Source organism: Sceloporus occidentalis, unplaced genomic scaffold (genome assembly GCF_023333645.1).
Source record: "Sceloporus occidentalis isolate IW3139 unplaced genomic scaffold, rSceOcc1.0.p SCAF_16, whole genome shotgun sequence".
NCBI lineage: Eukaryota > Metazoa > Chordata > Lepidosauria > Squamata > Phrynosomatidae > Sceloporus > Sceloporus occidentalis.
Genome location: NW_028316996.1, coordinates 10,542,001 through 10,564,056, shown reverse-complemented (window position 1 = coordinate 10,564,056; position 22,056 = coordinate 10,542,001). Strand labels below are relative to the sequence as shown.

Below are 22,056 nucleotides of genomic sequence, written 5' to 3'. Positions count from 1 at the left end.
TATTTAAGTTTCTTTAGTAAGAGAAACTGTCAAATTGCATAATATCACTCAGTGTTATTCTTCACATCTATAAGTAATACATTCAGGGAAGGGCTGGCATTGTTCAATACGGGGAGCAAGTTAATTTAAGTGGCTCATAATAGAGCAGCCCAAAACATAAAAGGCAGACAAAAGGTTTCATGCGCGATATACAGTTCATTCTTTCTAAAACACAGTATATGAAAGAAAATTATTAGAAAGCCTATAACAGAAACATAGAAACCAGATATCATGTAGAAATGTGAATAATATTTAAATGTTTTAATTAGAGCAGTCTGTGGACATTTGCTCACCATGCTACCCAAACAGCTCTACTCTGAACACATGTATGTTTTGGCAGTTACATGTTAACATATTGCTGTCACATCATAGCTGACTCAGTAAATGTGTGATATTAGTTTAACAGAACAAAACTGCATAGTTGCAGTCAATACAGAATGATGTGATTTCATAGGTCATAGGTCTGAAAATTTCATTTTTGTGAGGCATGGTTCACATTAGCAGGTGCTTCTTGAGAACAGCAAAGTCAAAATGTTTGAGGGTTTTTTAAGTTAAAGTAGCTCTAAAACACACCTCCAATCAGGTTTTGTTGATTAGACTCCAGGTCTGATATCTCCTGACTCCAATTAGCTTTTGCTGAACCGATTAGCCTAGGAATTCAAATACCTTTTCCAGCCCACACTGTGAATGTTTGAATGCTGTATTTAATATGGATGAGAACAATACAATAATATGTGTGTTATGAGTTTAAGCAGATTGTGTTTGTTCATTATTGTAATTTAGATGAAGATCAGACCATATTTTAGGACAAATGTGTACATAAATGATGGTAATGGTATATATATATATATATATATATATATATATATATATATATATATATATATATATATATACACATGCATACATACATATACACATATACATCATGCGATAAGCCTGCCAAATTTACAGGAACCAACAAGCACAGAAAAAATGGTTTTATATTTTGTTTTACTGATTTATTAGTCACGTTACATACTGTGCAGTTTATGTTATATATTTGTTAATGAATAGAATATCTTCCCTTGAAGCACTACTAAGCTGTAAGTGCTGTTGGGCTGCCCACAATTGCTTTTTGAATGTTTGCCTTATATTTTCACTGTTACATCTCAGCATATAAAAACAACTACATGTCCCACGCAGGTCATAAAGCCTCTACTTGGCTGGGAAATAATACATAGTGTTCAGTGTTTCCACTGCAATCACATATTGTAGTCCAAGATGTGCAACCGAGAATACACATAATATAATTGGATTTACATTTTCCACCAATGTAAATGGGGATTGCTTTTCTTTGTAGGTGTGTTCTATAAAACATCTAAAGTAAACATTTGAATATTTTGGATATAACTAAGAGAAAATGGTGGTCAAAATCAGCTGTTTAACCATATATTAAAAGACCAATTATAAATGTACAAACACTAAAACAATCCAATAAGATACACAGTATGTATAAATTTTCATTGAATAAAAAATAACCTTTATGCCATGTAAGCATAAGGAAAAAAAAAATTGTTGTTAACCAAAGATCATACATACATCAGCAATCACATATGGAAAAGTTGAATGTATAGTATCACCAAGAATTCCTGACCGTATATCACACCAGGTTTATGTGAATTAGCTTTTACCATCATCTTCCAATAAATAAAATTTTAGTGACAAAACTTTGTGAAATAAGGCAGAAATCTCATAGTCAGAATGCTTTTTCTATGGAATGAGATAAAATACAGTAAAATGTGACCCCTGTGTCCCATCCTATGCCAATATTGGCTAAATTTTTGTTATGTCAGAAATACACACGCACACTTATATATATATATATATATATATATATATATATATACATACACACACATACATACGTATACACACATAAATACACACACACATTTCTACCATATGTTAGTATGCCACCTTCACCATCACCTCCTTTAAACTAACATGACAGTTCCACCTATGGTGGAGCGAGTTCCTGTTCGTAGACCAGAAACGTCTTTAACCTTGGAATGTTTTAGGTCTCTACATCATTCGTGCTTAAAAGAGATGGGTCTGGTCTTTTCTTCTTGTTTAAAGTGATTATTTTTGTTTCCAATCCCATGTCTCAGACAGGATCGTCAACAAATAATGCATATTACATTTCTTTGTAAGTAGTTTAATATGCATTCATCAAACAAAAATACAAAATTCAGGAGAAGCTGCAGCTCATGACCAACATTTCACGCCATCATTTGGCTGCTTGAACTGGGTAATCACTGGCAGGAAAGCAGTCCCACTGAAATTATTGGGAGAGATGTCTGTGCATGCGCGTTAGGGGGTCTTGTTGACCCCCCTACATAAACCATTCGCTAAACCAGCATTGTAGCTGACTGGCAGTAGGTTAATCACATTAAAATGCAACTAATGGCTAGGGTGTCTCTTTAAAACTCCTTATCACAGCTGCAACCATGTATGGTTACATTAACTGTGATATATATATATATATATATATATATATATATATATACATTATAAATATACACACATACTCTCATACAACAAAAGCATACCCTATAAATTAAATATTTCTTTATTTCTCATGTTCTTCAAGTAAAGGTTTTTTTTCTAGGTAAATTCATTCTAACCGCAGAATACAAATAGATTGTATATTGGTTCTAGACCCAACCACAGGCTTTCCTGAAAACTATCCCTTTCTTTGGCATGCACAGTAAATTTCTGCATAATGAGGAGAGTCGATTTTTTCCTCTTTGGTTCTCATTTACTTGGGTTTTAATAGAATTTCAGCATAAAGTGCCAGTCAGTTTAACTGTCCAAAAATCGGCATCAACCCGACAGAACCTTTTTTTATATACTGCGCCCTTTCTTTATAAAACAGACATATGGAATACATACCAGGCAAATACGGTATATTAACAATAAACTTAAATGGCATACCACAAATTATGAAATTTAAAAACCAACAGTAAAACAACGGGATATTATCATTATCAGATGTGCTGTGCAATCTACTTAATTTGTGGTTAAAAGGGCATAACAATTTGTGGGTGGCCTGTGAATGTGGAAGGAAATGACACGTTTATAGCTTAGATTACCAACACTTCAGAAAATGCATCTTTTATTACCAAAGCAAGTGCTGGGAGTAGAGAGATTAAAGCGGTAATGGAAGAACGTACGAAATGCCCTATGATTCATATAAACTAATATTTAACTAACACTTCCTATGATGAATTCTAAAAGGTATTAGGCCAAGAATGCCTATTATGACTGGCTATACACTGCATATAATACAAAATATATAAAATGTCCTTCCAAATATATTGTTCCTTAAAGAGGATTTATGGTGATCACAACTTTTAACATTACAAATGGAATATTATAGCTTGTGCTTTTTGGTTTTCTTTTTTTTTGTTTGTTTTGGAGATGTTTTCCTCAAGGAAGCCATAATGTGGAAGATCCTGAAGCAGCTCTCATATGTTGAATCAATTAGACACTGAAAAAAAGCGCAGCTGTATACTAAAAAACTTGTCAATAACATGACCAAAAAATTATAGTTCCACTTTAATGCATATCATGGCGGTCATCTGTAAATGAATGTTCTTTTCAGTGAAAACGTATGGCGGGATTCATGAAAATCGGCCTCCAGGCTCCTCAGCATTAACTTTACTGTAATATGCATTCTTGTTTGTTGGTGGGGCCGTAGTGGAGATTAGAGAGCCCCTTTAAATATAAGATATATAAATGCAGTAAATTCTTAATAATAATCCCCCTGGATCCCTTCCAGAAGCCAGCGCTGGAGCTGGCTGTAAGTACGGCTCGCATGTGCAGCGGGAATCAGGAGACCTTTGGCTGGAAAACATACCTCTTGCAGGCCAAGATGATTAGATGCTGGGAAAGAGGCAAATGTGTTGGGGTGAGAAGAGTCTGCTGCAAGGGGGAGAAACGATAATTTGAAGGGGACGCTTGGCTATCATATGCATAAAGTCCATGATGCATCATAACGCTACGTTTAGGTCGGTCTACAATAAGTGACACAGCGTCACGATGTTTCACAGCGCACAGAAGGCCAGGCTGCTAGGATATTGGTTTGAACAAAATGATAGCCGTTGCCAATCATGCAAAGATTACCCCTAGTAAATCTTATAATCATCACTCTATTTTCTAGAGCTGTCTTTGCAAATGCAAGTCGAATGATAAAAGTTTATAAAGACGGAAATTACTATAATGCAAGATTTAGGTTCTACCCTTATTCCCAGCACTCTGTATACAATGCTATACAGGTTTATTGTCTCTATGACTAAAGAACCAGGCATTTCTTGTGTGATTATACATATTCTAGTTTTTAACTGTATCTAAATTGGCAGCAATTAAAAAAAGTCCTGAACTCTGAAAATATATTTCACATCTCTTTTACAGCTAAGTAGAAACAAGTAATTTCCAAATAACCTTTTATATTAATTTAACAGAAAGATTTTATTTTTACGAGAGAAAACCAATGAGCATAAGGAACAAACATAAGTTGTCTTCTCCAAGCACCAGAACGCTGCCTAATGTGTTAGAAGTGGGAGCATTCCAGGTGTTGTTTGCCTTTTTTTGGAACTTTGGAATCTGAAAAATATTCATCAGTTCTGAAACAGAAACGTTTTTAATAGCATTGGAGCTGTGAACCAAAGTCAACTTCTGCTTAAGTGATACTGACATGGTAAATAATATAAATATTCATATAAAATCAGTAATCTTTGTTCCCCCTTTATATTAACTCTCCCAAAAGGGCAATATCAAAACATTTTATTTAATGTATTTTGGCCGGCAATATTATCCACCTATGGAAGTGTTGAGATAAGGAAGTAACTAACTTCCTGCAGGAAAAAATATGTAAGGTCTTTTACCTTAGGGAACATTACCGTTACCGTTACCCCCTTGACGTATTTTATTCACAGACATCTTAAGATCTGCTTATGTAAACGTACTTGCATTAACGAGCCCAACAGGGATACACTCCCCACTCTCCGAATAAGCAGGACCGGAGAGATGGAAATGTTTACTTAAACTGCTCTGATAATTGGCCAGTGGATTTTTGGATCCATCGTTGTTCTCATTTACAATCATCTGGTGCCTGTGCTATGTGCTGGCACCTCTTCCAGTTCTTTTATGTGGTGCTTAGAGAAATGTTTAGTACTGGGACAGAGTGCACAGCAAAATCCTTGGTCTGAATTACATTTGTTATATTAACTATATAACTATTCTTCAGGTTCCTTATATTTCCCTAATGTATAGAGATTTTAACAATTGTTGGCAGTTCCTAATCCAACATCTTGGGTTTCATAGTGGTTTTGGAACTCTCTTAGGCAACGTTCCATGTATGGCATTCCTAAGGTGCCCTTTGTTAGGGGACCCAAGAAAACCAAATTATCCAAAATTCCAGTAATGGGACATTTCAATGGTATTCTTTTTTGTTTTAAATTTCTATGCTATTTCTAAAACAAAATTATATGATTGAATTTAAAGTTATTTGACTTTTAAAGGGAAAGTACCGTCACAATGGTGTCCATAAACTCTACTGCATTGCACATTGATTTAATGGTGCCTCTCTATTTGATATGATGTTGTTTACTGGTCACCCATACCATGTTTATATAGAATATGATTTCTTCTTATTTAAGATATATTGTTGCAGATAAGTAGTACGGTTATGATAACATTCAATGGCAAATGATTATTGATCAACTGGATAATCTTCTACTGTGTTCGCATCATTATGCTTTTTGATTGGGATAACCCTTAGTTAACACATAATTTATGTCCAGGCAATACGTTTTTTTTTTGTTCATACCTGAAACTCCAACATAGTTTTACCAAGGTTTTTTTCCAGCATATAGTGATAGGCACCGATACTTGTACTTGGGTCATCTGCATCGTCTGCATTTCCCTAGGGGAAAAATAAACAGAAATTGGTATATTACATTACAAAACTATTAAAAAGTCTTGGTAGGAAAATATTGGTAGGACCACCCAAATATCAGGGCACACATTAATGTACGGAAACAAAGTACTATGCAATGTCAGATGACATATACAGTTCCAGATGATCTTGAAAATGTCGAGGTACCTGAAAATAATTTTTAATTAGTATATTAGTATTAATATTAGTATATTTAAATATCTACACTATTAAACTTGGTTGAAATAGATTACGATGAATTTAAACATAAAATGTTTTATAACCTAGTTAATGCAATAATAAATAATTTGAAATATTTACGCTTTCTATGAAATAGCATTTTTATAAGGGTCATATTCATAGGATACTATGAAAGATACTAGGTTTAAATGGTGGAGGGTGAACCCAGCTTGTCTTGGAACAAACAGAATTTCTCTGCTCTGTTTTTAAAACCAAATAAAATGCCAATTCATAGTCTTCTATCAGCCTCGAAAACGCACATCCCAGTGATAACATCAAGTAACTGGCACGCATATATATCAGAAATGTCAAAACGACTACACATTAAGCTTAACCTATTTTCTTGGGCCTAACATAAGAAAGATGAACAGATTCAATATGTGTCATCTGGCAAAAAAGATTTGGATGTAGGAGTAAATGGGGGGTGTAACTATATAACAGAAGGCATATGTGTACTAGAATGGAAACAGAAAGCTACATGTGGTGTTTGAATTCCTACCAGAGACTTAGGGCTTCTACTGCTGGAGTCCAGATGGCAAAGTGTACCTTCCAAGGATATCATCTGCATATCACTGGTCCATCCCATACCTTATAGGCAAAATATGCAGCCGTCTAGGGCATAGGGATAGTCTGCTAGAAATCTTAGGGCCATCCCTACTGCTTCAGAATGTATTACATTTACAACCTTAGTTTAACAGGTTCCAACACCCCTGTACACAAAACAAAGATATATTCCACATTTGATTGCAATGTTGGAGAGCACTGAAACGGAATCAAGAGCATGTTCTGAGTTTATAAACAGTTTTTATACTGTATGATAATTTATTAATGTTTAATATTATGGTTAAAGAAATATTCCACTTTTTTCACTCATTAACAAATGAAAATCAAATGAATTAACTAAATAAAACCCCAGAGCCACAGGTTTTTGCACCATTGATTTATGCTTGCTTGATATGAGATGGTGATTTGAAGTCATTAATAGTTTTTACGGTGAATTCTTAGTTTAAAAAAAAAGACTTCTAGATGTGATCTTCCTTTGGGATATTTTAAAGCCAATGTAAATATTCCTGAGGCCCTGTGTTAATGTTTCTAGATTCAGATGCTATAACTTTTCTAATATAGAGTTAAGAAAGTACTGGCAAACAACTGTGTGAACTAATACTTTTGCAACTATTGGGTCTGTATTTCAAAACATTGAAACATGGTAAGAGGTCCTTTCTCCGCATCGGACCCGTGAGAAAGCATTGTGTAATAGAACAGCGTGGGGGGTAATTCCTAAGGACGCTATTGAAAACTTGCTAACATGTCAAAGTTGCTTAACAGCACTCCCATATAACTAGCAGAAAAACAGCCAAAAATGTAATTTAGTAAAGCAAGAATTCAGCACATAACCAGTGAATATCATTCAAAAAACATCTATCTAAGGCATAAATATTGGGGAATCCATCACAATACATGGCCATTTATTGCTTAGCCCCCCACTGTGTCAAAATACCCCAAGTTTGGCGAGTCTTGGTCTGAATCAGTGGGACTGCATTGCATTTTACCTTGTGTGGTTGGAGGGGCCTTAAAGTTTGGTCAGAATCTGCAAATATGCACAGCAAAAAAAAAAATACAGAAAGGGGAGCGCACAACCTAAAAAGCGTAAGAGGCATAAACATTCAGATTCCCAGGTTGCAGCTAAAATAATAATTTATTTACTTAATTTAGTGCTAGTTGTACCTCCTTTCTATTTGCGTTCACAGCAATATACTAGCCTGGGGATAGAAATATCCTAAACTTTTCTATAGTTGATATTTAAAAGTAGATTTTGGTCCTTCATTTGTTCCTGTAGGATTCTGAGAACATTTTAGTGAGAGTATATTTTGCATAGGAATATCCGGACAACATTGTTAAGTGCATTGCGACATATGGGTTCTAGCCTGGCTCCTCTGGTGATTGGTATCCATGTCACATACACCTATGGTATACCCCCTGAAATGCCAGATATCCACATCGGGACATGGTTAGTGGAGGGGTGGGGGTAGGCATGGACCACTTTTCTATCATTACTGTCTAGTTACCTCTGGGCCTCAGTTAATATATACAGCAAAGTGGTCACGTGGGAGCTGTGATTGAGGTCTGTACTGAAAAGCACAAACTTGCTGGACCAGTCAGGGGAGATCAGAGGATCTCAACTAGTCCATGTTCTTCACCATCGCAAAAAGCAAGATGGGGTGTTAGGACAGTTGTGAAGAAACACCTAACATTGTCTTAGGTTGAAAACTATATTGACAGCCCATTGGACATTGTATTAAAACTGTTCATATTTTTAAGTGTTTGTACATAATCCTCTTTTTAAGTTGCTTTACTTAAGGCCATAGGAGGACTATGGTACAGATGGAAAATAAAGCCAATATAGAGACAGAAGAATAGTATTTTGAGGACATTTTCATTTATATTCATATAACTCTCTGACCCAGTACTGAAAGAGTACTCATCAATTACATTAAATAGTCAACAAAATTACACTGTAAGAGGTTGCTATAGATTGGTGAAATATGGCAAGGTTGTACCATCCAGAGGTCAGCTACAGAAAAGTTCTTGTAAACTGTTTTAAAACTGGCATGGGGTTATATTAATTCCATCACTTTTTACTATGGCTGGTTTACAAAAAGTTTTCTTCGTATACTCTACGATCTGGCCAAAGAACACAGACTCTTGCTTGGTACTGTTTATTGAGTGTTATGATGTTGTTGAGGGCAAGGCGCATGGTCACACTGACATTAAGAGGTAACTGGCGATGCTGAGGTATAACTTACAATTTCTTTCAAGGGACTAATGGTCCCTTTGTGTTTGTTCATAGTTCAGCATTTAATTATTGATTTTATTTCATCTTAAAAGATAACTAACCTCTTGTGTTCTTTATCCAGTTCCGTGGAGCAAAAAACAAGAGATAACGTGCCAAATAGTAAGGTACTTAAGTTAATCAGAAATTCAAAAGGATTTGTCTGGAATGTTTCTTATAATTTTATTGCTAATGCATTTTCTTTATTTAGTGCCAAATTCCGTAACACTATTGCAATGCGGGGGAAATACAAACTAAACTTAAGATAAATATAAAATATTCTGGTATCGAAGGTGTATGAGACTCTGCCAGCTACCAGGTTTCTGCTAAATTAATGGATTTCATAATGTCTTGATCTTAAATACAAAGTTGACAACAAAGCTACAACAACAATTATTTCATTAAATAATAATTTTAATGGTGTTACTTTGGGAAAAAAACAAATACCTAAATTATTGTAAATGTATAGCAATATTGTTGTGCTGTAATGTATAGTCTTTGACCTAAACCTTCCAGGTTATGGAACTTAATTATCAATGAATACATAAGGGTTTACTTACTATTTACAGACATTAATTTGTTCGGCATCTTCTTCTCTTAACAGTGAACATATTAAAAGGACATTAGGACAATTTGCGAAGAAAGAATAACTGAAAATATTTTTCTGTTCACGATAGAAGGCTTTGTGTACAATTTGCTAATTTATAAGAAGTAGTTGTTGAGCTATCAAGCAAAGCTCTGTGCCTGTGCTACCCAAATGTCGCTTTAATACCACAAACCACACTGTCTCTCCGCTGTGTCTGCTTCTCTGACTTTTCTCCAGATAGCTTTTAAATAATGATACTTGTCAGAATCACAAGACTCCCATCAGAAGTTTTAGAGGCCAATACAGTGAGGGAACTCACTGGGATAGTCAAAGAGCTACCCTGAATCAAAGACAAGACCAATGACCGATTAAAGTCTCTATATCAGGACAAAGGTATTAACTTTGACTATGAAATTATTATAAAATCTAAATCCACGTTAATAGGAGGTTACACTTTAGCAGCCTTGTTGTAGATGTAATTCTACTAACTAAACTCTAGCAAAAACACTTACTGCATACCTTATGAATATTTTATTATTATTATCTTTTATTTATATAGTGCCAACAATTTACGCAGCGCTTCTTACAATACATATATTCAAGAGGTATCACAAGACTAGAATTGACAGACAAACTGATACATTAGGTGGAGAGAACCCTGTTGGCAAGCTTACAATCTTGAGGAACTCCATTCACCTTTCTAAAGTACACATGTACATGTTTTTATAGAAGAAACACCTTTTCAAAGCTAAAATACAATGTAGGACAGTTTTGTGGTTTGGTTTTGTATACGTGCCACCCAGAAGTGAAATAAAGCACAGGAGACAGCCCAACATCTAGCAGTCATTATTGCAAGGTCAAATTACTTGACATACAACAGGAACATTAAACCCTGCCAATTTCTTCTATGACCTGTAAACCTCACAGGAACTAGCTTAACAAGGAGGATTACAATGGCTCCTCTACATATATTGATCATTAAGATAAAACGAGAACTGGATTTAGGATAAATAAAACTGTTATGGGAGATTATCTTTGTGTTTGTAAACCAAATCATACTCACAATACCAGAGCCATAGGTATTTTTTCCCGAAACCTCAACTTTTATTAGGGAGATTTTAAATTCTTTTGGGGTTTTATATCAATAACAGGACAGGACAAGTAATAGTGGATATTGTCCAATACGTTTGACACAAGAGACTTTGTCCACTTTTGTTGCCAGTAATCCAACTATTCAGTAAATGCTTCTGTACTATCTGTAGAATTAATAGAACTAAGTTCTCACTCTAGAATGCTCAATCTTCTGGCATGTATGGATGAAAGTGTTGAATGTTTGCCAAGATCTGAAAACCACTTAAAACATATTGCTGTATTTATTTTGGATGATGTACCAATGGACTATGTTCAACATTCAAAAACTGTTATTGAGTGTAGAGCCAATTAAAATAGCGAGGGAGGCCATTAATCAAAGACTCCTTAACACAAAGATGGTACTGCAGAATACTGTTACTGGAAAAAGAAAATCATAGTTGCCAAAAATGTTATACCAGCTTTTTTACTGTCTATGATCTGTTTACATCAGTGTTATTTCTTAATTATCATATTTTTTCATTGATACAAATAATCAAAACACTCCACTGTGAAATGGGGGAGAGTCTTGAGAGTGTGCAAGATGTTTCTGAATAAAACACTAGCCTTTAGGTCAATGACATGATACCTGGCAAGTCTCCAGATGAAGCACTGCTTTCCCTGGGTCTCCGGGTCATTCTTCTCTTTCTCAAGTAGTGTTTAGCCTTTCCCACTCCCCGCCCAATCCATTTAAAGTTAATGAAATACCCACCACATAACCAACCAAACCCTCAAGTGGATTTTGGGTGCCTGTGCAAGAGCCTGTTCTGTCTTTAGCTCTTTTTTTAGTAATTTTCTACTTTTGAACACCTGTGTATGACCTCAGCTATCCCTGACCACATCAGAAAGCTACTTGCCTTGACTTCAGCTATCCCTGACCATGCCAGAACACTGTTTTAATTTGTACATACCTAGGCCACAGTGATACGCCACCTACCCAGACCTCTATCTCAACCCTCCCTGGTCACCTTTGGGTGATCTTTTATTTAGGGTCCAACTCATTGGTCGCAAATTGCTTTATCTCTAATAACACGTCTTAACTCCTGCACCTGTTTGTCAGTTCAGAAAAATATAATCTGCTTCTCTTGTACAATATTTATATATATATTTTTTATGACAGCATAAATTCACAATACCAGATAAATGAAGTAAAACTACAGTAAAGGCATATTGTAAACAAAAGAAAGTAAAACTATACCAAATTATACTTTTTTAATAGTATAGATGGGCTAGGGTAAGGTTCAGTACAGAATACTGTAATGTAGATAGCCCTCCAATGTCAAAAGAAAATGCAGGGAGCAGAATATATAAATAACCATGAAAAGCGGCACATGTTAAACTCCAGACATAAGGCACAAAGAAAGCTTAGTTCTACAAAAAAAATAACTTATCGCCCCTATCCATCAATTACCCACAATTAGATTATCAGCAGTAGTTTTCCAAGCCCTGTTGTTTCAAGTTGTATGACTGCCGTTACAAAGTTTTCTATCGTGACAATCTGTATGGCTGCATGCCATTGCTATACATGAAATAAAACAGTAAAGAGGGGGCTCTTATTTGAGTAATGCTGTGCCATTTAAAATAAAGGCTGGAACCTTTTAAGTCTGGATTGAGGCTGAATGCAAAGTGGACTAGGGTTAAGTAAAAATGCCATGCTACATATTGATTGTATGGGTTAAGTTTAAGTCCTATCGTATATACACCTGAATGGAGGTTTTCTTTCTATTCTACCCCCAGATGCACCATAACATGAATTACCATTCTCATAGTGCATCCAAGTGACTGATACTTGGTATATAGAAAAACATAGATATATTACTATACTGTTTAATGAAAGGGAAGGGCTTCCAAAGGAGGAGCAATCTGGTACTTTGATTATAAGATTTTGGACTACTATCAGAAGCATTTTTTGTATGTATGTATGTATGTACATATACTGCAAAACAGACCTCAATGTGTGTTTTAACGCAAATGGGGCTAGAGTGCTTCTTTAACTATTTTGTGTTAAATAATTCAGCTTGTATAGTTTCAAGATGACCATGATGTCAGCCTTGTATAGGTGAAGGAATGTGTATCTTTATATAGAGCCCATTAATAAATGGGTACCTTGTACTCCTGTATAAGCAGTTTATGGGGGCAGTCAAATAATTTGAGCCCCTTCACATCCACACCACCTCTGATAAGAAGTATATCTTAAAAGAAATCATGTGATTGCAAGCAGGGGCGTAACTAGACGCCTCAGGGCCCGGGTGCGAGAATCTGTTAAGCGCCCCCCCACCCCCTCACCCCCCCAAAAAAACCATGATTTTTACCCAACAATTTTTTTTCAACAAATTCAACAAATTCAATTTACATATTGAATCATATCTGTAAAAAAATCAAAGAAAAAGGGGCGCATGTACAAAGGGCATAATCCAGGGGTGTCCAAGTTTTTTCTGCAGTGGGCCACTTCACTGTGACAAAAAATATGGCCTTTAATAAAATATGCAGATTAAAATAAAGTAAATGACACAAAACCTTTACTCTTCCTCTCACTGATTTCTGGGCCTTGAAAGTTTTGCGACTACAAATTCAGGATTCCCTAGACTTATTCTAGGGATGAACTAAAATGAAAATTCTGGACCAAAACATTCAGGGTTCACTTAGCCAAAACCGAAAATGACCCCCACCTTTAAAAATAATAATAAAAACTCACATGTTTAATAAAAGTAGGTAACACACAATTGGACAAAATTAGCAATGACTTGGCATGATAGGAGTGTGATTGCTAACAGCAATCACACTCCTATCATACCCAGCAACCAGTAAATGCTGGTACCTAGGCATGATGGGACTGTGCTCGCTGTGAGCAATCACACTCCTATCATGTCAAGTCAGCCAGTACATGCTGGTACAGGGTGGCTGTAAGTGATGTGCAGACCCCATACTGCTGGCAGCATCACTACACAAGGGGGGCAGCTAGCTAGGTTTCAGCATGTACTGGCTGACTTGGCATGATAGGAGTGTGATTGCTAACAGTAGTCACAGTCCCATCATGCCTAGGTTCCAGCACTTACACATCCATCCAATAAATGCTGGAACCTAGGCATGATGGGACTGTGATTGCTGTTAGCAATCACACTCCTATCATGCCAAGTCAGCCAATACACGCTGGTACAGGGTGGCTGTAAGTGATGTGCAGACCCCATACTGCTGGCAGCATCAATACACAAGGGGGGCAGCTAGCCAGGTTTCAGCATGTACTGGCTGACTTGGCTAACAGCAATCACAGTCCCATCATGCCTAGGTTCCAGCACTTACACATCCATGCTATCACACACACACACACACTCATTTATTCATATAATCATTCATTCACAGATTCATTCCCTCAATCACCCTCCCCACCCCCTTACCTGCACTGCAGCTCCTCGATGCCGCTCACAGACTTCAGCAAGGGGCGCGGCCTCCCTCTGCCTTCTCTGCTAAAGCACAGAGGAAGTAGGATGTCACGTGAACTCCGCTTCCTCTGTGCAGTCCAGAAGACCCTCCCACAAGTAAGTAGCAGGGCTTGAGGTGCGGCTCGCGTAAGATCGGTTGCCCTGGCTGCCGATCTTACGCGGGCCGCACCTCGAGGTCTCGCGGGCCGCATTTGGCCCGCGGGCTGCATGTTGGACGCCCCTGCCTTATTAAAAAAAAAACAAAAAAACGGAAAAAAGATTTTGGGTGGCCCCTTGGCTTGGGCCCCCCTGCCGCCGGGGCCCGGTCGCAGTCGCGACCCCTGCGACCCCGGTAGTTCCGCCACTGATTGCAAGGATGAACTTAAATTCAAGATCATGTGTGTAGGGCCCTAAACTGTGATATTAGGGTTTGCCAAAAAAAAGGCAGCTGTCTGGGCAAAATCAGAATAGCTCAGTCATCAATGACCCTTTAGTGAATACAGCTCAATCCACATATGAACTCATATTTCAAAGTGATTGTACTTCTAAGGCACCATGTGGAATAATATCTCCTGAAAATAATTTATGATCTGTTGATGTGTTAAGAATGATTTTACAAAAAAAACCCCTGAGATTGTCAAAATGAGGAGAGGTTCTGGAGAGGTTCAGTTTGCATCTGAATGAAATTGGTAACGCATAATAAATGCCAGATTTTTCTAAAATGCTCTAACACGAGAGTCCCCAATTTCCAAAGCTTATATTTAAGAATAGGTTAAATTACTTGTTTTCTTTCACCTTCTTACTAACAGGTATTATACAACTGCCAAAATGCTATCGTGCTTTATTGGCTTGTGTTGCATGGGCTTTGAAGACATCACATATGTCCTCCAAGATGTTTCCTAGAAGAGGAAGAGACAAGGTGAGGCTTTTAAGGTCAGGAAACCTTGCATAGCAAATTTTTGCAAGTGCTTTCCAAGAACACAAATAATTGAGATTTAAAGGTTCTGGAGAAAACCACAGATTCTTTAATGGAATAATCCTGTATTCAGTTTATAGAACTCAATGAATGTTTATGAGACAATGAGTAATGCTGCCTTCTAATGATTAACATATGATACAAAACAAAGAGAACTTAAAGACCTGCGTCGTGGATTCAACCAAGTAATGTCAGATTCCTCAATAAATGAACTGAATAGAAAAACTGTAACATGAGGATGTTAGTGCTGGAACACGTGAACTAGTTGAAAAGTCATTTTGACAGATTTTCACAATTCTTTAAACCGCACACATATCTACAGTGGTTTTTTTTTTAAGACTATAATACAGTTAATCTCATTAAAGTAAACATTAAACAACTTCATAAGGTACATAGTGTACATTTTCAGATACTGTGCAGGATATATGTCCAATTAGAGAAGAAGACCTGAAAAGCGTATGCAGTGATATTATTTATACTTGCATATACCGTATTTGCCCAATTATAGGCCGGACTCCCCCCAATTTAAGTCTTTAAAGTAAGGGTGCGGAAGTGGCGGACAGCAGCAGAGGTTGTCTACACGCATCGTGCAGATGTCCACCGGCTGCCCCACTAGACACCAGATGTTTGGAGCACAGGGGGCAAGTCTGGGGATGCATAGGTAAATCTGGGGGCTATAAGGCATATCAGGGGGGTATGTGTCATATCAGGTGGGTTGAGTGAAATATCTGGGGGGCAGAGTGGCATATCAGGCAGTACAAGACATATCAGGGGGGGTATGTGGCAAATTAGGGTGGTAAGTGACATATCTGGGGAGCATAAAGCATATCTGGGGAGCAGAGTGGCATATCTGGGGAGCAGAGTGGCATATCTATTAGTAAGGTGCATTACGAATTAAAGAAGGATCTTAGAATGGCTATTGGTTTTCCAAGTTTCTGTTTGTATATAACCTTTGCTGACTAACTGCATAATAGATACCAAAAATATTACAATACATTCTAATGTATCGTTAGATAAAATACTGTTTCACTATTCCACCAATGTGTATTTTTTCTTTAAAATAGCACCAAACTATAAGGGTGCGGCCTAGAATCGGGCCAATACCGTATATCATATAACGTCTCAGTTAAACTAACTTGTTCTCACCATTGACATTTGATTGGTTTTGCGCTAAATATGAATCATTACAGTGTTACATTTTATAAAGACTAAGTAAATAACATTTATAAAATTAAATTAAATTCACAATTTATTGACACAATTAACAACATATTAGGTTCTCCAAACAGAGAAAAACCATGAGAAAAGCAGATGTTTTTAAGTATTTTGGAATAATGTAAACTAGCGGACAATGGGGTTTACTTCCAAAAGTTGAGGACAAAAAAAAGGAAACAAAAGGTCATTATTTCTAATGTCCTGATATACAACAGGTTAAGGATACAGCTGGAATTGAAGGCTCAGCATCTACAAACAAAATAACTATTTTAGTTATCCATCCCACAGCCAGATCAATTGCTGTTTTGCCAACAGGATTCTTTCTATTTAAAATAATGTTTGACAAAGCAATTCAACATGTGTTATTACTTTAAATTTTTTGAATCAACAGCAGACCTAGGGGAAGTATGATAGGTTGAAATTAATTGATTTAAATTGCTGTGCATATAAGCTGGATAGCTAACTCTCTTGGACTGGACATAGGATAATTTGTTGGGGTCTTTGTGCAATCTTGATACTACAACTGTCTGCTCAGAAGTTGAGGATATTATATAATCCCTCTAGTTAAATTATACTAGCTAAATATTTAATTTAGATGCATTAAGGAGAGCCTAACGTCAACAAATCAGAAAATAGTTTGAAGAAAAAGAAAACATGTTATTGTCTCTTTACAACGACTGGAATTATTGGGATCATGTTTTATATTTTAATATTAAAACGGGCAATAAAACAATAATGAATAACTGTTGGGATGAAATGTCCTGAAAAGACATCTACAAGATTTGATTTATTTGATCAAGACCAACAACACAAGAACATCCATCGAAAAAAAGTAGAAAGGTTTCTTAAGTAGGACAATGTATTTTAGGGGATTTGACTTACACTTGTTGATGTGACTGCTTCTTGAACACTTGCTATGATGAATTCCTTAGTAATTCTCCGAGTTGGTAACTCGTTGAACAGGGAGTTGATAAGTGCAACTTTTGCCGCATCTCTCCGTGCTTCTGCTCGGCTTGAACAGCACTGTAAATCACAATTAAAATGAGAGGTTTATAACCGCAATAATGGCCAAACCACATTACTCATTAGGATCCTGTTGGATAGACTCAATACTTAAATGTCCATTTTATACACAGCACAATCACACATCCTTTATAAGTCATGCCAAATTTAAATGAAAATGAAATGTTAACACCTTTTCACAAATTCAGCTATGCTCTAGTTACATGTTGTTGAAAGCTCTTCATTTCTTGAGGGCCAACATTGAAAACTTCCCATCTGCTGTCCTTATTATGAGAGTACCTGATTACCATGACTTCTTATGGGTGTATTTAATCTTTAGTCAAGTGAGCAGAGTTTGTCTGTCTCCATTTTGTGCCCAGGTCTGCACTCAAACTCTTCCTTGAGCCTGCCCCATCCCAGGCCCTATCAATTATCTTTAAGGCTTGACTCATCCCTATACATTGTTATCCACTTTCATTCCACCCACTTTCCTGCCTCCATTAGGGAGCAGTAGAGTGATCACTCCGGAGGGCCAGCTCTCAGAGGTTCCCAGTTACGATTAGGAGTATCTTAATTGCTTTTAATTATCATCCTATGCAGCAAATGATATTATGCTCCTTTGTTCCAAAATGTATTAATACTATTTTTAAAACTAAAAAAAAAGCAAGGATGACACAATGGTTAACTATGCATACAATATTACTATAATTACAGGCCCATGTCATTAAATATTTGAGAACTAAGGATCAACTCCAGGGTATATGTCAGAGCGTATTATTTAAGAGACCAGTATTGCAATTGCATGACACCCTTATTCCTCATCTAGAAGAAAAAAACAAAAATGCTAGTCCTCTCGTAGTCCACACTGTGGTGGAAGGGGTCAGCCAAGTTTTTCAGCTTCCTTTCCTTATGGCACCTTCTCTCTTAACAAGTGACAGTTCGAAATTCGAGTTTCGGCCATGATGATGTTAGTATGACAATGTTTGTATAAAATCTTACAACTATGATCTCAGTGGGCCAAAGGGAGACAGCTCCTGGGTTCTGTGCTAAACTCTGCCACAAGCAGGCAAATGCACCGGGAAAGCATGTAAGCATGTTTCATGATGCCAAGGGGGGCCAGAATGGGCTGGAGTGGGCCTTGACTGGGATGCCGAGTAGGGCTCGGCCTGAGGGCATTTTATTTAAGGACCAGTGTCATTAGGTTTGAGGCCATTTTGTGTGTCACACTACCTCGTGTAGTTTGTCCCGCCCTCTATCCGTATTTTGTGGTGTTTAGGTGGGTGGTTAAAATGTGTCCCAGTTGGAGGCAGAAGCTTACCATGCATCTAGGGGGTAAATGCTCTGAGCATTTGGCGGTATTTCGGTGGGAAGTTTCGGGTTGGTGAAGCCTGGAACCTTGGGTCTGAGGTTGGCCATCCGGATATGTCCTCCCCTGTGTTGGTGGTACCTGGATAGCCTGGTAAGCTTAGGTTAAATAAATCATCTGTGGCCTTTTCAACCCCACTCTTGGTGTTGTGTCAATTATTGAGTAGTTAAATTGATTGGTGGGGCCTGGTGTGGACATTGAGGGTATATCGGTCAAGTACTTGAACAACACATGTCTGCGCAGATATCGGATGCTTGACTCAGCGGGTTCAGTGAGTAAACATGACATGAGAAATCAGCTGCGTAGTAAGTACTTAAGCAGACTGAAAGAGTGCCCAACCTTGACAGAGACAGAAATATCAAGAGATTCCTGATAAAATGAGCGCAACTTCCTGTTTCATGTAGAGATTTTCACTTTGTTCAGTGTTTGTTCTCTGTGCACATGTGTGAGAAATTGAATAGGTGAAAGGCGGCGTTCAACCCTCAGCACCTACTAAAATATTTAAAACATATTTGGATGGGGAGGTCATTACATCTGGTCCAAAGGTTTTTTGACATCTTGTACTAATCAAGTACTATCAGCTTGGCCCAAGACCCCAAGCCAGCATGAAGATTTTCTAACTTTGGAGTACCGTTTTATTTGTTATTTTCATTGATCTAGAGTTAAACTCTGATTTTCAAACCTTTTGTTGAGAGGGACTTGTGTCATTTTGATGGATTTATTGTATGCATGTTGATAAGGACCTTTAATGTAACTCATATTGTATTAATGAAATCCAGTTTCAGAGTTTCAACACATTTCGACAGATCTCAGAGTTCAAAACGTAATCAGATATTCTCTAGATGATACGGCCATTCGCATAGCTGACCTCTGGCAATAAAACACTTGCAAGATGTATATCAAACCCACTCCAAGACTAAGGTAATTGATAAGTAATAAGAGTAATAATTTACTTTCACATGTAAAAACAAAAACACCTTTGTAACATTTTGTGAATTTACTAAAGTCTCATGAAATATCTTTCCCTTGAGTCCTGCAGCTAGACAGAGGAGGTGAAACGTATATATTTGTCATAGGTGACATGACAAGCAAGTGGTTCACCATTGAATCATTGGTTAAGTGCTTTAATTATACTAAAGAAATACAATCTAAAAAGAAAATACACATTTCTATGCCACTATTGCTGATACAAAAGCAGGCACACCAGAGTAATTTACAACCCCCATCAGTGATGTGTTTGAAGATGATGGAAGTTGTAGTTTGCAAAAGCTCATCTCGGCTTTTCATTTTTAATTAAAACATTAAATATATATGTGTCCTTTTTGATTAGAATGGAATATTTTGAAAGGTAGGCGACACCTGCCATGTGACAGTAGGGTCTATTCTCTAATAGGAGAGTTTGTAAGAAAGTTGAGGTTTCAATTCCATGATGCCGCTATTCATTATGAAAGGCCTACACTGGCAGACTCTTCCAGCTAGAAGAGCTGAGCAGGCCCTGTATAATGTGTAATTTAATGTGTTATGGAGAAATTTCACTGATTTCATTATATATTGTTAAGGGCCAAGATCTTCCAACAGCATATATATATGGGACTTGGTTCTTTATAATATTTAATTACATCAAGTAGCTAGAACTCACTTCAACTCTCCCTTAAGTAACAGACCACAATATCTGACCCCTAAATGACAGCAGGGATCACCAGTGTTTGAGGGGCAATCCATCCCGGGTGCCACTCATAAGGGGGGTGCCACATGGGGGTCCCAAGTCTCCTGCAAATTCCCTCTCTTTCAATGTCTCCCTACATTCCACTTCCATGTCCCTGTCTTCTTTACCCCAACTACATTTCTTCTCTTGCCTCTTCTTGTACTTCTATCTTCTTTCCTCTAATACTTCTTCCGTGTCTTTTTGTTTCTTCGTGAACCAGGCCTCCGGGAGCACTTCTGCAAAAGGGCGAAGCACCTGGGCACACTCTCCTCGTTTAAAGTTAAACTACCTTACTGCAATATCATTTTATTATGGACATGCTTTGTGTATCATTTATGTTATTAATATTGCTGATTAAACATGCATGATCATTTCTATTACAAAAACTGGGTCAAGAACCTCTCATTCATAATCTCTTTTTCTTTGTAAAAATAACATTCAGTTATATAATTACCTTTTTTTCTGGAACCTAGCCTGATAAAAATCCTATATACTGGCCCCTCACCTAGTTTTCAGTTTGAACTAAAACTAGAGGGTTTAGGGGGAATATAAGGAAGCTTTACTTTACTAAGACCGGGGTACATAAGTGAAACAGCCTCTGAGTAGATTATGTAGAAGTAGATTATGTAGAAGAGGCTAAAAAAATCTAATTTACAGACATGAGACAGACATAAAGTTCTCCTGAATCTAAGACAAGAACAAGGACTGATTACTGTCTCTACATCAGGAAAATGGGCAGGCTACATTGGGTGAATGGTTCTTATCTGCTATCAAATTCTATGTTTATAGATTATATTTTTACAGAGTGTCTGTCAAACAAGCCTCATAATGAGCAATTTATTAGACACTATGTTTTCAGGAGATAATCTTGTTTTTTTGTTATTATGCTGTGAGGAAACATCAGCTCCAGAACCATTACTCACTTGGGCCTCAAGGAGAATTATATAGTTTTTTAACTAAATTATCAAATGTATCAGTTTCATTTTAGCTTATATGCTATATTTTGAACTGTTGTCTCCATTCATTCCATGGAATGAGACACCAAACTAGAAAAATTGTTTGCCATTTAGAATATTCTGCTTTATACAAAGCATATCTTTGAAAATATACAAACCTTTAATGATCCTTCTATGACTCATATTCTGTTATAAATGAAAAAAGGATTTTGGGAAATCATTTGTCAGCCAAAGCACACTATTTAGATATTAAAATTAAAAGCGATTCCATACCATAGTTGTGCTCTGATGGTTTTATCAAAAACCAAGATGGGGTGCCATGATGGGACATTTCTAAGGACCTATGCCAAATTTGTCGGTAGCCATTAATTACCTGTCTTATTGCAGAGGGTGAACCCTGGTGAAGTATCTTGAGGGAACCTATTTCTGCTTTTCCCTTATTCTACTGTACCATTGACTGTCATATCCGGATATGACAAAAGAGAGCAATGGCCTCAATTTTTGCTACTAAAGATTAGTAACATACAATAAGTAAAGAAAGATATGTTCCCTCATGCTAGAAACAAGGGCAAATGACACATAGGGAGTGAAAGGCAAAGGCTTGGTCACAAATC

At 37.0% G+C, this 22,056-nt stretch overlaps 1 protein-coding gene across 1 annotated transcript in view; it reads right to left on the bottom strand.

Moving 5' to 3' along the window:
• The window catches only part of LOC149303021 (protein limb expression 1 homolog), a 42,105-nt gene that overhangs the window by 7,261 nt on the left and 12,788 nt on the right, over positions 1–22,056 (bottom strand). The window contains exons 3-4 of the mRNA XM_089481745.1: positions 17,296–17,436; positions 5,912–6,007 (exon numbers count right to left, since the gene is read on the bottom strand). Of these exons, the coding sequence (XP_089337871.1) occupies positions 5,912–6,007; positions 17,296–17,436 (237 nt within the window). The remainder of the gene's footprint in view (positions 1–5,911; positions 6,008–17,295; positions 17,437–22,056) is intronic.